The 16,334-nt window shown below is 37.1% G+C and overlaps 2 protein-coding genes across 5 annotated transcripts in view; both read left to right on the top strand.

Moving 5' to 3' along the window:
* LOC127663098 (phospholipid-transporting ATPase IG-like) overlaps nucleotides 1–6,130 on the top strand; it is a 91,251-nt gene extending 85,121 nt beyond the window's left edge. For 2 of the 4 annotated variants that reach the window (XM_052154529.1, XM_052154527.1), the window contains 2 exons: nucleotides 2,051–2,082; nucleotides 3,380–6,130. In XM_052154529.1, the coding sequence (XP_052010489.1) occupies nucleotides 2,051–2,082; nucleotides 3,380–3,416 (69 nt within the window). In that variant the 3' untranslated portion in view covers nucleotides 3,417–6,130. The remainder of the gene's footprint in view (nucleotides 1–2,050; nucleotides 2,083–3,379) is intronic. The other 2 variants (XM_052154528.1, XM_052154530.1) reach the window with 2 other exon arrangements.
* A 2,045-nt stretch (nucleotides 6,131–8,175) lies between these two features.
* LOC127663099 (proto-oncogene DBL-like) overlaps nucleotides 8,176–16,334 on the top strand; it is a 38,227-nt gene continuing 30,068 nt past the window's right edge. Inside the window, exons 1-3 of the mRNA XM_052154531.1 lie at nucleotides 8,176–8,736; nucleotides 15,341–15,409; nucleotides 15,623–15,737. Coding sequence (XP_052010491.1) covers nucleotides 8,595–8,736; nucleotides 15,341–15,409; nucleotides 15,623–15,737 — 326 coding nt within the window. The 5' untranslated portion in view covers nucleotides 8,176–8,594. The remainder of the gene's footprint in view (nucleotides 8,737–15,340; nucleotides 15,410–15,622; nucleotides 15,738–16,334) is intronic.

Here is a 16,334-nt window from a genome sequence, read left to right as displayed (position 1 = left end):
GTTGGCTAAAAGACATTTAGTCTCTGACATGGAAAAAAAAAACATGGAATCACAACAGCACATCAGCAGTGGCCACCTACTTTTTCAGTAGACTTGGTTCTGGAAAGATCTTTCCCATTCATTTTCTCCATAGGCATTTCAAAACGTTTTAAATAACGATGTCCACTACAACAACCCATATTACCTAACATTAGGTAGGTAACTAGCTAATATTACCTAGCTATCCTAGTTTAGCCTACAAGAAGTCCTCTCATCTGTGTACCCGTTTCCATGGTAATGTCATCTTCTCTGGTCAGTGGATCTTCCTTTAAGGTTGTGGGTGATGTGGTTCTTCACTAGGACACGTTTTTAATGAAGATGACTCATGGCCTCTACAGAAGCATGTACCGTCAATTAACAACCTTAGTCTGAATTCACTGTAGATATCTTTTAAAAGGTTTATACATTATTGCTTAAAATCTCTGTAGAGATCTTAAATGGGATTTTTACTCCCAGGAACCCTACTTTTGCACTAAGCAAAATGTAGTCTCTTGATCCTTTCGTTGTCTGTACTGTACATGAGCTAACAGTGTAAAGCGCCCAATTCAAATGCGGAACTAAACTTGTCATTAAAATTAAGTTAGTTATGCATCTTTTATAGAGATTGAACCAAAGCTAAAAAATTTACTTTTTAAAATTGTATGGTGTGTTGTATCTGCTTTATTAACAAAATCAATTAATTGATATAGAGCGCAACAATCTGGTCCCAGAAGTACAAATCCCATTCATTTTTACAATAGACAAATTGATTTTCAATGACGACTTGTAAACCTTTAAAGAGAGACCTACCTTGCTCTCCAAGTTTGTTCATTGATGGGACAGTATGCTTCAGTTGAAGCCATCAGTCTTCTCTATTTCAGCTTCACTGTTTAAACCTCATGTTTGATGGCGCAATTTCTGGTAAACAACTACATTACCCATGGTCCATCAGAGAAAGCTTCACGAATCAGAGAGCCACAGCCAAGAAAGCCCACAAAAGGTGCATAGGATTGTCGCCCACTCAAATGATGCACTGCGAATGATGTTAGCGAGTTCTCCCTTTACCCTTAAAATACTTAGTGTATTTATTTGTACATATCTGAATATTTTAAATAAACTTTAAATATATTGTTACTATACTTGTAATCAACAACCTTAAATCAATAGTTTTATTATTTCTCATAATTTTTCTTTCATTTACATAATTCGTTCTCATGGGTCTTTACTTTTTGCCTCAAAAACAAATTTTGTGATTTATTTAAAAAAAAAATAATAATAATAATTTATTCACCCCAAATCTGTTTGGTTTGGTATATGGCTTACAACTCTTTTGTGGACAATTTATGAAATCCCAATGCTAAAATAAATGGGTAAAATATTTCCAGAAACACAGACAGCTTTATTGCGCTTTATTGGCTGTACATGGTTGAGGGCAAATGGCAGCAAAATAAAGATTAAATATTAAATGATCCTTTCAGCCTGCCAGGGGAAGCTCCGACCCCATTATGCCTTGCATGTGCTCCTCAGGTAACCTGTGATTGAGCAGAACCTTATTAACCGACTAAACCAGTCCTCTGTGTTGTTGTGTTTTATCTCCTCATCCTGTGTGTGTGTGTGTTTGAAAACATGAGTGTGGTTGTTTTATGTAATGCTTCCATTGAAACTGCAGTGTAATGTTGGTGGTCTTGTGTCGTTCGCTGGGGGTGGGTGTTGTGCGTGCTGTGGTTGAGGTTGTAATTTGGAATTGTTTTTTGTTTTTTTGACCATGATAGTTGTTCAACCTAAGAGCTCCCTAACCTTCATCCATAATATTAATTTAGGTTCAAGTGATCGTTCCACTAAATTCAACTAAAGCTTTGCATTCTGCATGCTGTTATGTTTGTTTCACATGTTTGCCTGTGCTTTACTGGGGGTCAGTTTGCTCTATAATTTGGTTTATATTATTCATATATTTGGTATATAATAAGTTATGACTGGGGATGTAGACAGGAAGTTCTCACCAGCATTAAACATGCTCTTCTGTTCTTCTCAGCTATCAGAGGATTCCTCGACTCACTCAGTCAGGTAAAGTGCTTGGCCTGATCCTAAAGGAATGTTTTGGGTTCAATACTGGTTAAGCTATCAACAGCATGTTTCCGTTACCGCAGAAAATCATTTTGACTTGTTCTTATGTTTGTATAAAAGAAAATATATAAATCATGTTTGCAGTAATGCACTTTCCATGGATGTCTATGGAGCTAGACATTGCTGGGCAGTCTGTTTTGAAAGTAAAGCCAAAGACTATACAAATATATGTGTTAAGAGAAAGCTAGTATGATAAAACATTTATTACATGGTTCTCTGAAATACTCTATTCTGATTGGTCTATGGCACAATCTAGCGGTCTGATATTTCTCTGTAACAACTGCACCTTCCCGTATCAGACTGCTCATCCGGGGATCTGAGCCATCTTTTCTGCTTTTCGGATCACTGTGCAGTCTCAATGTAAGCAAATTAAAGAATTTCAACCCAAAACAATGTTTGGCAAGTAGTCTTGTCACATAATTGCATAATTACAATTATTTTTTTTGTTATTAGCCATGAATTAAGTGGGATAATGTACAGTCAGCCAATTGTAATCGCAAAATTAACCCCTTCAGGGTGATACAAGGTAGAGTGAATTTTCGATCTTATGGTAATATGTCTTCTCACATCCAGATTCATAGGGTAAATTTGTGAACGATGGTTAGTAAACAGCAAAATGCTAATTGTTTCGCATGAGCTTACGTTTCCGAAATCCTGAATTCAAATGCGTTTAAATGGGAGTGAATGGTGTGTGAAGTGTAGTGAGACTGCACCTTAAGTCCTCTGGAATGCCTTTTTTGCAAATGTTTTGCAAATTAAATTTTTACAACTATTTTCTTTTAAACTCCTGACAAGTCAAACTATTGTCTTTGGTAATTGACAGTATGCCATAAATTTGCGACCGTTTCACTGGTTTTGAACCTAGAAAATTCCTGTAACCTGGATTCAAATCAGTTTTTATTTATCACACCTGTCAGCCAGATCCTTTTCTGATTAAGATGGTTCTTGGGTGCAGAACAGTTTGGTTTGATTTGGGTTGTTGTTGTTTGTGTTGCATACATAATTTTCCGGGTTTGTGTGTAGATCTTGAGATTTTTCTGATTAACCAAATAAGAGATAAACTTAAAACACTTAACATTATAGATTTTATTCAAACCTTGATCAAACTCTTCTTTACACCTGTTAAATAATTAGTTACTAACTTGTGTGTGTGTGTGTGTGTGTGTGTGTGTGTGTGTGTGTGTGTGTGTGTGTGTGTGTGTGTGTGTGTGTGTGTGTGTGTTTTGGTCCACCACAGATGGCTGCTGTCACACCCCTATCCTACAAACATCTGAAGGAGCGATACTGATGGGCAGGGACAGCCATGAGTTAAGACTACTGAAGGGGCACTAATATCCACCAGGGAGACTGCCCCTCCTTCTGCCTGCCAAAAGATAAACATGACAATGGAACCAACTTAAACTGCTCAGACCTGGCCTTGTCCAGCACTCTAGCTTTAATTCCACTTTTTGCGTCCTCTTCTCACCCTTCCCCAAGCCTCTTAACCTTAGCATGTTTCCACAAGAATATGACATCAGTCCCAACACATTTTCTATCCTGTTTATGAATGACTACTCACATCAGTTAAGTTTTTTACCCCACCGTACTGCCATACCTACGTATTTATTGCTGTTGGGATGAATATATTGTTAGCTAAGTTGTCAGTTGCGCTAAACTGTGTCAGGATGTACCAAAATCCACATTCTACCTGGTTCTGTCTTTGTTGGTTCTCTTGCATGAAGGATAATTCCATTAATGCCACTTTCTACCATCAACATGCTCTTTGGATTCTTTTAGATTTCTTTTACTGGCCCTTTTATAATCACTCCGTAATGAGGTACAATCCCAAGTCCAAATTGTAATTTAGAGTTTTGTAATATGTAGCTATTTAAGATCCCTAAATGTGAGCTCTATAAGATGCTGCACTGAGGGCCTTGACCCTATGGGTATAAAAGCTGCCTTTCAACAACATGCTGTGTGTAGAATCGTATGGAGTTCTGGAATAGACACTAGGCATTTCCTAACAAATCTGTGCGCTTGTGTGCATGCAGGGATGGTGTGAAAGGAAGACGCACAGAAAATCAGTTTGTACTGTCAAAGTCTCTCAGTGTTACTCTCTTGAAACAGAGATCAGTTTACAGTTGGATTACAAATTTAACATGTGCTAGTGGAAAAAAAGTGGATAATTTAGCTTGAAGCCAAAAACGATTCCATTGAAGCAGACTAGCTGGTCTTCAAATAGACCCCCCTCCCCCTGTAAATGAATATGTGCCACTAAGCACACAGCAAGATTAATCTTCAAGGCAAATGTAATTGCATATTGCTGAGGGAGTCAGAAATAATCCTCTGCTGCTCACTGTAGAGACATGAGAAATTATACTTTCTCCACTCTCCTTTGTGGCATTTTTATTGAATGTGTCATTGTTGTGTACCAAGCCAGTATTTAATGCTCAAGTCACATACCAAACACGCTGTCGCACCCACACATGATCACACTTCACTTTTATAAACATATTCACTTATGAGTCCATGAAGAAGTTGAGCTTAGGTTGGTAAAATGAGGAACTCCAGTCATGTTTGCCTCCTTTTGCAAGTAAAGTAGTTAGGAGGGGGGATAATATTTTCATTCTGCTTTGTGCTTCTAAAGACATTCCATTTCTATGTGCCATGGTTTGAATCACTTTTTGGATTATAATTGCTTTATTTTGTCTTATCTTGACTATATAATTCTATTTTACATATTTATTGTACCTTGTAATTAAACTCACAAATGTTATATTTTTGTCAAGAAATATTTCTTTCAATTCTTGAATTGTTATACTGTATATTGTCAGCTTGTGCTAATTGATTTTTGCTTGTGCAGTCTGCTGTTGAACAGATTGTTTTTTTTTTATGTTCTGAAAGCCTGAGGAGATCCTTTAGACCAGCAGCTCTTGGCTCTATTTCTATGATCAATCTCTGGTCTAGTCCAAGATCAGCATATGTGAGGTGCTAGTCCAAGATCAGCACCTCGCATATGTGGTATGAATGCAGCTGATATCGAATATCCCTTTAATATAAATGATTTCGGTTCTTTTCTATGCTTGTTGCCCGAAATTGTTGTCTAGCATGTTCTCTGATTAATTGGGCAAATTACAATACTAATGTTTGTCTTATAAACAATTCCAATTTGGAAGGTCCTCCATTCCAGCTTGAACTATTTTAACTGTGTGTGAATGTGTGTGTGGATTATCCATGGGAAAGTGGTGTGTTAGACCTCTGACTGTGTCATGATGCCAAGCATCTTAAGCTCAGCTCCCACTCAGGGTTGTGGGTTATTCCAGCTGTATCACAGCTCTGTGTAACCGCCAGGCCAACTGTTAATTTCTGTTTTCACCATGTATCAGCTTTTCAGATGATATGTTGCATATCAGAGCTTTTTTTACATTCACTGATTTTGAATTGTATAGGTGACAAATCGGTAAGATTTGTTGTGGTGATGTTTCCGCGTAAACAAATCCAACATATTTTTTTCTTTTCCTGTGCATGGGTGACCACTAACCACTGGACTGAGCCCTGGAGGGCACATACACACTCACACAAGTATGAATATGTTTGTTCAATTCAGATTGGAAGGGGTAAACAGAACTTGCCTGCAATGTTTGACATTTCCAAACAGACCTTTAATGACTTCAGATATGCTATTTTCAAAGCTTATGATAATACTTGGATTCTCATGTTGCCTGAATATGTAAGAAAAAGAAAATAGGTTTGATTGTATTTTTAATTAAACTTTTTTGAGCCACTTTTTGTAAGAAAATGAAAACATCAAAAACAACAAAAAAAAAAAAAAAAAAAAAGCTGAGAAAGGCTGCTTGATTGTGGAGATTAAGGGAGGGCTGGCATGTGTTTAAATCAAGCATTAACACAGTCAGCCTTCATGTCCCTCAGGCCCATCTGATCTGAATGTACCTCTTAAGACCAGTCTATTTCAAACTTCTTTCTTTAATAAAAGCTGTTTTGAACAAAACTTGTGTCTGGGATTACTTTTACTTCATCTTTTCTCTGAAGTATCTCTAAACACACACACACAAACACAGACACATAGATGTCAGATATCGCTTGTATGCAAAATTTGCCACCGTATTCTCACTACCCAAAAACTGATGAGCATATGTGTGTTATAAATAAGTCGTAGACAAATAATATTAACATTGTTAATTTCAAGATTTTAGTTTAAAATTTAAATGAATGGAAAATGTTTTTGGAGCACTTACTTGCCAGAATGTATGGTCAACTTTTTGCCATAAGAAATTAATTTAAACAGTTTGACTGGAAGATAAATTAATTATTAAAAGTACAAATATTCCATCTAAAGTAAGCCAGTCATTATTTCAAAATAAACCCTGATAGGCTGATCAGGTTGTTTCTCCGTAATGGGGTTTACTTTGAGATAAAGACTGTCTTGACTGTACAGTACACTAATCTGCTTATTACATGGCTACTTGTGAAACAAATTAATAAATGGACATGAAATATTGATTTGAGTTGAAAATCTCATTAGAGAAGAAAAAGTCACCTGAATTCCACCTCCGGTTTGCATCAGAGATCTGTTGCCGTTTATATTGTGAAAGTTGACGTTTGACTGCTCATTCCATTTATTACATGAATTCTTAACAAATAAGTAAATTAATGGACATGAAAGATTGATTTGATTTTAAAATAATTTTACTTTAGAGATCACCGAGTGATACGAGAAGAAAAGATGACTGGTGAAATGTCCGTTTATCCCCCCTATGTGTGGCCATTATTTAGAAATATTTGACTGCCGGATGGTGCTATTAACCAATCGGAATAGAGTACATTACATTGACATGTAATTTTTTCTCATTTACAAGATTTTAGGTTGAAGATTATATGTATGTGTAAGGGAAACTACACTGATCAGCTGCAACATTAAAACCACCTGCCTAATATTGTGTAGGTCCCTCTTGTGCCACCAAATCAGTGCCAACCCGCATCTCAGAATAGTATTCTGAGATGATATTCTTCTCACCACAATTGTACAGCGTTGTTATCTGAGTTTCGGTAGACTTTGTCCGTTCAAACCAGTCTGGCCATTCTCTGTTGACCTCTCTCATCAGGAAGGCATTTCCATTCACAGAACTACCTCTTGCTGGACGTTTTATTGTCGTATAAAATTATGCATGAAAATCCCAGGAGATCAGCAGTTAAAGAAATAACTCTGATAAGTGCTCTGTAAAATTGTGGTGTTTTGTTGGCACGAGGGAGACCTACACAATATTAAGCAGGTTGTTTTAATGTTGTGGCTGATTGGTGTATGCTTTTGGTGCACTTAGTGGCCACCATGTCTGTTTTTCAAAATTGTTATAACTTGTGTTGCTTTAAGTTCATATAGTCTATATTGATACAAGTTCAAACAGTATGTAAAAATATTTTCAAAAATGTAAAAATATTGTTTAACATATTTTTATAAAGTATAGGAGGATCTCCTATCACTGCTGGTAATGCCAATTACACCAAAATAAATGATAATGGCATATTTTATTTCAAATCATCAATGCTCCATGAGTATAATGTGGTTGTAGAAGTATAAATAGTGCTTGCTTTGACAACAATGCCTCTTATTCATGACTGTCTTTCTGCATTTTTCCCCCACACATCATGCTTGCCTGTATTCTGAACAATGAAACCTTTTTTGCTTGGAAGGAAAATAGTTTTGAATAGTCTTTCAATAGTGATAATCAGAGAAAAGTGTGTGTGTGTGTGTGTGTGTGTGTGTGTGTGTGAGAGAGACAGAACAAGTGTGTGTGAGTATTACAAAGCAAGTCAGGGTGAGAATGGGTTCAAAATAGCATGCAGAAGTCTATTACAGCAGTGAAGGGAGAATGGAGAGATGTAAGCCACTGCCTGTGGGGAAAGCTGACCAATGAGGAGAGGGGAATTCAGCAAGGGGTGGAGTCTGAACTCCAGAGTAGGGAAAAGTCAATGGGGAGGGAGTTGGCAGAGTGTCAATAGACTGAGCTTTACAGTGATGCAGAACTGACGCACTCTCACCAAAGACAGAAAGAAAGAGTCAGGACTTTGTTGCCAGAGGGAGTGTGGTGTGTTTTTAAGGGGCTGAACGCCTGCATCATGAACAGGAAACCCTTGTAAGCTGATACAGTTTTTTGAAAGGACAACATCAGCCTCTCTGCCCCTCCCTTCTGTATCTGTTTGTGTGTTGCTTTTTGTAAGCTGAGATGTGTTATTGCAGTGCCACTATCGGCTACAGCAGGCTATTTGCTGTATATATTTCCGGATACTGTTTCCTCTAGTGGGAGGTCTGTGCTGCTGGAGTTTTCGGATGCACTTGCTCCTGCTCAAGGTGACTCGGAGAGTCTTGATACACTGCAAAGTGAAGTGAATCATCACCTGGGATCTTTGCTGTGGAGGTAGAGATATGGAACCTGGGTGGATTGGGATGTGAGGGCATGGCAGGCCTAGAGTTAAGGCACTACTCCCTGAGAAACAGCCAAGGCATGGGCTCGGTCTCTCCTCAGGAGCCCCAAAAAGACATGGAGGGCTATTACAACCTTTTGCAGGCCGGCTCTGAGCTAGAGAGCACACTGCAACGTGAGTATATACAGCCATTTGATCATTCAGTACATACACATTGGGTAACACTGAAGGATCTATTAGACAACCACTTTCTTATAACGGAGCAAGGATTCACATGATTTTCATATTGTTGGTTGATTAATGGATTTCATAGAGGAGAAAAGGGTTTTCCTACAGTATTGCAAGGATTATGCATTCTATTTATAACTCAAAGGGGTTTTATCCATAATCTAGATTTGATCATCTGCTTTTATTTACATATCTTGTCAGTTTTGTCAAACTATTTTCATAATGAAATATGCATTTGTTCTCGACAACCATCCAATAGAATTCCACATTGTTAAACCCTTTTTCATATAGTAAGATTTGAAGATGAAAGTACTGTCCAGGTGACTAAGTGGTCACTAAAAGACACAGGAAGGAGCAGATATTTACCCCCTGCCCTGCTCTCTTACTCTCCATTTTTCTTCAGATCATGACTCAGCATCTTCATTTTTAGACCCTGTTCTCTTTCCTCAGCCTTTATGCAGAAACAAATCTACAACTAAAAGGCTGGATTTTACGATGTGATGTATATTTACTTCATTGTTCCTCTGTTTATCAGGGTGTTTCCTCAAAGTCAGTGTAATAGGATTAACACTGGCAGTGTGACTCAGATTTTTGGTACCCGTCCCTATGTTGGGGTTGAGTTTTTGTGTGCTTTTGAGAGTCCGCTCTGTGTGTTAAAGGTGTTTGTTTATTACGTTGTAATGATGCAAGTGTAATATGAGAGCTATTCCTCTCAGGCCAGGCCCAGAGTACAGATGAAAACAACATCAGTGTACTCTAACACAGAGTCATTGTGAACACTTTTTAATCTTAGGTCTAAGAAATGTTTGTATTCAGCATATTGAACACAAAGGAAAAACTTAATTTACTTGATCTGAAAAATCATGTGATATTTTGTGATGAAGTGTATCTGAATCTGAACTCAAAGCTGTTGTATGGTAAGCTATTTTGGATAGGACATGCTGCAGAGGTTATTGAACGATCTGTGTAGTTAATCCTGTATTGTGGACTCTCTCCCTTTTATTCCCACAAACTCACTGCATACCGCTATTTACATATTTATGTGCATATGTAAAAACATGCAAATATTAGGGAAATGCACAAATCATGTGGATATTGCTTTGAAATTCAAGATGATTTCAGAACTGGTTAGATGACAATAACAAATAGGAATAATTGATAACTTATTTAATTTATAATCCGTTTAAATTATGAAAAGTACCACTACAGTAAATACCACCATGTGTAACATAGGGAGAATTACATACTCTGATCTACTGGCAGTTTTTAATTTTGAGATAGTTGAATATAATTAATTAATTTAATTCAAGGTCAGATTTGTAGTACCAGTGGCCCCAATGCCAACCATTTGGACATTTAAACCACACTTAAAAATGCAAGATTTTCATGGATAACAAAATATTAAACCACAGACCCTCTTCAAATTATGCTAGATCTTTTTCTCAGAACTTGGTCTCAATTTTAACCTAACAATCTCCTTTTTGTAAAATGTGTACTTGTGCTATACTTCTTTCAAATAAATCACTTTTTTATTGCAGTGACATTCATACATAAGCCACGTTAGGTGTAGCTGAAGTGTCAAAATATTTTTGTGGCCACTCTATCAACATTAATCCAAGCTGGCTACTGGCTCCCGGTGCAGTAATTCTAGCAATAAATGTTTAGTAAAACCTCAGCCGACTAATCCTCTTAACACTCAAGCCAGTTTAGTAAAAATACCTACTGACCTCAAAAATGTTTGTACAGTTGAACTTATTATGTAGGCCTACACATGCTCTGAATTTGGAAATAGACAGCATAGGAGAATATCATTATAGTTTTTTCAAATCACATCCATTATGTTCCAAAACCGCAAACCTTCCTAAGCAAGCATTATGCTTTTATTTATCTTCCATATGAAAACAAAAAACTAAATATTAGTACTGGCATTAATAACAGTTATTAATTATTAATAACAGATTACTACAGATTTATTTTAGAGAAGCTCTTCATCTGAGCTATACATGCTCACTTGAATGACTCACATGAAATACCACGGTGTGTTTATTATACGCAGACTATGGCCATTATCTCTGAATGCACCCTTAAAGGAGTGTAAGGGGTGTGTATTGTTTCAGGAGAGACCCATTGGCTAATGTTAACACAGTGTCAGGGTGGCAATGTAGGGGTTTCTGATTAATTTGCATGGCATGGAATAATAAACAGAGGACTCAAGCAAATATTTTAAAACTCTTGGTTACATTACAAACTCAATAAACATATGATTAAAAAAAAAAAAAGTAGTGGAAAATTATATAAATTGCATTTTTGCCAGTACCTGGATGGGAGACCTCCTGGGGAAAACTAAGGTTGCTGCTAGAAGAGGTATTAGGGATATTAGGTATTACACTTCTCGTAAAGAGTAGAGGTGTAACCCCAGTGTCCTGCCCAAATTCCCTTCTCAACCATGGCCTCCTAATAATCCCTTTCCATTAATTGGCTGTATCACTCTACTCTCTCCTCTCCACCAATAGCTGGTGTGTGGTGGCCGTACTGGCGCACTATGGCTGCCGTCACATCATCCAGGTGGATGCTCCACAATGGTGGTGGTGGTTGAGGAGATTCCCCCTGTACTATGTAAAGTGCTTTGAGTGTCTAGAAAACAGTTATATAAATGTAAGGAATTATTATTATTCATTAATGTTTCATCTCACTTTATTTTTGTTAACTGTTAATATATCTGCACTCAAACACTCATTGTACTGACCATAACTTTTGTATTTATTTTTATATATTAGCACTTAAGCTCAGAGCTTTAGATTTTTAGTTAAACGAACTGAATCTAAATGATAACCTGGCTGGAGAATCAGATCAGTAACATTGGAACTTGCTTAAGTTGTATCAAATATTCAGTCCAGGTGTGACTTAATTCACGCAGATGTTAATGCTATCTGGGCTTAAACGTCTCTGCTCCAGCCACACTGTTTCAACAATACATTATTGTATCTGTCTGAGTTTCATTAAACTTTAACAGTCAGCATTCATTATTTACTACGGTGGAAAAAGAAAAAGATAAGCATTGGTTAATGAGAATACCTTGTTTTCACACATCACATTTCACACATCAACTAAGAGTCTAGACTGACACATTGTGTTATGTCTTCTTTTTGAACATTGTATTAAATTGTATTCTATACACACTTAATAATATAGTGTAAACTCTTTTTATTAGAATATCAGCATATCCTTTTATTTATTATCACTTTACATATAATACTGATGGTGCTTTATAGTAAAAGAAAGAGCTCTGGAACTTCTATGTTACTGGAACATGAAAATAATCAATTTCCTGTATGGCATTCTGTGTATCTGTTGCAGACACAGGAAGTGAGTTCATTGTGAAGTCACTGGAGACTGAACCAATGCTGGTTCAGTATGACATTTGAACACATTATCTATTCTCAGCCTCCCCTTAGTGTATTGTGGCATAAGACAAGTCTCAGAAGAAACTGAACTGCCTTCAGCCTGTTCTCAGTCTATATGATGTTGTAGACTACTCCATCTCTGGCTACAGTCCATTCTAACGGCTCTGCAGTCATGAATGCATTACACTTAGTGTTTCTGTCTCGCTAATGATCTTGTCAATTTCTTTCAGGAGTCTTTTAACAATACAAAACTCATGCATTTTATAAAGCACTCTAAATCAGTGTTTCCCAACAACTGTGCCATACGTAGTGTGCCAAGAAAGATTGTGAGGTGTGCTGTGGAAAATTATAAAATTCCATGAAAAAAATATATATATAATTTCAGGGATCCAAACTCCTCACCTTTCAGATAAATTTACAGTTTTGTGCTATTATAGCAACTGCAAGCTTTTTGCCTCTCTTCCAAATACATGTCACAACACACCTGTGCACACCTCCCATTTTTTTACGTGGCAAACTCATAAAATCCCCCTCTGTGACGCTTTCTGCAACTCTTGTCATGTGAAATGCACTTTACAATAACGAAAGAACATTATTGAAACTCAAAATTATTATTATTTGTCTTATTGTGGTCTTATCTGATAAAAGCCATGCTCAGCAGTTTAAATAGGCTACTGTAGAAAATGATACAATAGATCTGCTTTGTGTTTATAATTCTTATACTGAAGTCAGTAGATTTGTAGCCATGCAAGTTTTAATAAAGGAGAAGGCAAGGACGTTATTGAAACTCACTATTATTAAACTATTATTGTTGTCTTTTTGAATGAAAAATAATGCTCAGTCTGAAGGAAGACTATAGATCCGCTTTGTTCTTTTAATACTTAAACACTATAAAGTATTTTGGTAAATTTTGGTCATGAACGACTCAAAATTATTCACTGACTCGCTCATAGCACATAAGATTCTCATTTGTCGCCACCTAGTGACATTTCCAAAAGGGGCCACTGAACTTATCAGTTAATAAAATTGAACAAATTTGTGAAACAGAAGCAAGCCTCACCAAAATACTTTTTATTTTTGCAGCTAATTCTGCACATTTGTAAACTTGAATCACTAAAATAGCTAGAATTGTTGCTTTTAGATTATTCTTTAAATAAAATATCCCCAGAATATTTTTTCGTGGAGCAGTGATTGTCTTAACTTTTTTACATTTATATATATATATATATATTCAGATAATTAAAATGCATTACATTCTTGTGGCAGAAGAGTTCATCATTGTTAAGACAATACAAAACGCGGCTTTAGAAAACAATGTATTGTTTGCTATCATATTATTGAACATTAGCCAATCATTGGCACACAGTTCACAGCAATTCATTTCACAAGTGAATTTGTCAATCAGTTGGAGATTTATTATGAGAGCTTGTTTAAGGACCCGTCAATTTATACCTGTGTCAGACATGCTTGTGTAGCGTCTCGGGTACGTTGCGTCATAAACATCAAATGTATAGGTCACTGTGTCAAGTTAAATATAGTTTAATACTTAGAATACATATTGAGATCTCTTAGTTCGAATTTGCGCTCCATCAAGTGTTTTGAACACAAGAACGTGATGCATGTTTGTGTTGTTCTGTCTGCTGTATGGTTGTTTTGTTCAGTGTATAAACTGCGCCGTTGCCACACAGCTGAAATTTCAATTACTGCCCTCTGGAGCAAACAGGTGGAACTACAAGATTGCATTTCTCAGGAATCTTCCATATTACGGTCCGGAACAACATGGAACCAGAAGAAAGCGTCCCACAACAGTGCAGTGCGGGACAAGTTTTGATTAAGAAGAGCAGGTGCGGGATGATGTGTGCGCGGGAACGGGAGAAATTACCCACGTGACTCCTGCAAAATATAAACATAAATCTATTTAAAAAATAAAATTGATGTATTTCGTGTATTTAAGGTACAGAGTGTTATCTGTCTATTGTGCAAGAGCAACAACAAAAAATTATGATTTACAGGCGCAGTGTTGATTCATACAAACTCTTCTTTGTGCTCCATCAGTAGAAAATCCCTTAGTCAAACAAAACTTTGAAAGCAACCAAAGGTCAATCAGATATTTGGCGATGTTAGTGTTAACAAAACGCTCTCTCTCTCTCTCTCTCTCTCTCTCTCTCTCTCTCTCTCGCTCTCTCTCTCTATACCTGTTTTTTTCGTATGGGAATTGTAACAAAAATAGATATGGAACAGAATCTTACGGGAGTGGGGCTGGACAATTCGCGCAGACCACCACCTGCAGGCTTTTGCGGTCGGGAGCGAGACAAAACGTGAAATTTGCATAATATTATGCAATATTACATAGCACATCTATTTTTGCGGGAGTGGGACATAATCTCTCTGGAGCGGGTCTGAAAAATCCATCCCGCATAGACCTTATAATTCAGGTCCAGAACTTCACGAAACCCCGCAGTGTGATTTGGGTAGCTGATGTGGAAGGAGATATTTGATAAGAGGGAGCCTGTGATACATTAACAGCAGACACATGGTCACACACACTGAGACAACCCCAGGCTTCTATATTGGATCTAAAAACCTGTACATGACACAAAAAATATCTCTTATTACCGTTCTCGCTCGCGTAACGTCTCGGATTCTCTGGACCGCTTCTTGAGAGTGTCGTTGCTTACGGTTAATGACAAAAATAGAAAAACACTACACATTTCTGGTGCTGTTTTGTGATTGGTTGGGCAGTCTACAGCCTACTCTCAGTGTTTGCAACACACAGCCCGCCCCCATATTGCTTTTAACCAATGCACAAATTGGGATTTAAAATTTTTTTTTACTTAACTGTATCCCAAATGTTTGATTGGGTGAGCCCATTCCTAGAACTGGCCCCGTGTGCCGTATCATTTTTTTGTCGTAAAAAGTGTGCTGTGGCAGAAAAAAGGTTCGGGAATACTGATCTAAATGACAGGTTCTTGCTGTTTGCACATGTGATCACTGGGTGGTGCTGTCCCTGAAATTATGCCATAGCAGGACTGCATTGCTTTGGCAAATGTATTTGTGACAAAGCCACACAAACTCACAGCATCATGACTTAAATATTTGTATTTATTTATTTTTTAATGTATGATATATCTTTATTATATCCTCAGAGGTTACAGTCCCTGTGAGTTTGAAGGAGGTGGCTGGCTATATTGAAAAACAAGTGGCCTTTTTATCAGGTGTGTCTTTCAGTTCTGAATATCTTCTGGTCATTAATGTGTTCTGTAACTTTAAATTATTTTTGTAAATGTAAAGTAACAAATTTAAGAGGACATGTCTCAACATATCAGACAACTCTGTCTTTCTAGTTAGAGATCTTTTAGAGATCATTTACAGCTTAAACTTGATGTCCTTGACTGAAGAAGTGATCATTTTATATTTTTTTGTTTTAGGGGGTCGTGGGGAGGATTCTAGTGTCATCATTACTCTCCCAGAATTCTCTGCTTTCAGTGACATTCCCGAAGAAGCTCTGGCCAAGGTTCTCTCATACCTCACACTGATCCCGAGGTCCGTGTCTAATATTCACCACTCTCCATCTCTCTGCAATGCAGTACAGCAGCACACATTATGTATTCTCTTTGCATAAAACCTTTCAACAAATTGAGCTATCTGAGGGGGAAAAACAGTATTCACTATGTGTAATGCCGAACTGTTAGTAAAGATTTTGCCTTGATGCAAGGTCTTTGTGGTCATGTTGACACACTACAATACAGTCAGGGTGCTTACTAAGTTTTCAGAATCACAGAATATGTTTAAAGATGTCTCAGTGAACATTACAATGCAAACAATGTTGTAAATACAAGTATATGATAACATACCATAGGGCTGGGCGATAAAACGATCTCGATATGGCATCGCGATAATATTTATTTAGACTACGATGATAAACTTTTGATATGTTTACTCGATATGGATAGACCTAACAGCCTATTACAAAGCAGAAATAAACGGACAACAGCCAGTCAGAATGCAGATTTTGGCTTGTGCGTCTAAGTACACGCCCATTTGCTAGCAGAGCACTGTTTGTGCTCTGCTGAAGAAAGTGAATGTAAAGAAAAAATGAGTGGAAACGACGAACACGAAAGCGACGGTGAAAGTGAACTC

This window comes from Xyrauchen texanus, chromosome 23, assembly GCF_025860055.1.
Source record: "Xyrauchen texanus isolate HMW12.3.18 chromosome 23, RBS_HiC_50CHRs, whole genome shotgun sequence".
Classification (NCBI taxonomy): domain Eukaryota; kingdom Metazoa; phylum Chordata; class Actinopteri; order Cypriniformes; family Catostomidae; genus Xyrauchen; species Xyrauchen texanus.
This window is presented reverse-complemented; position numbering and strand designations above follow the sequence as displayed.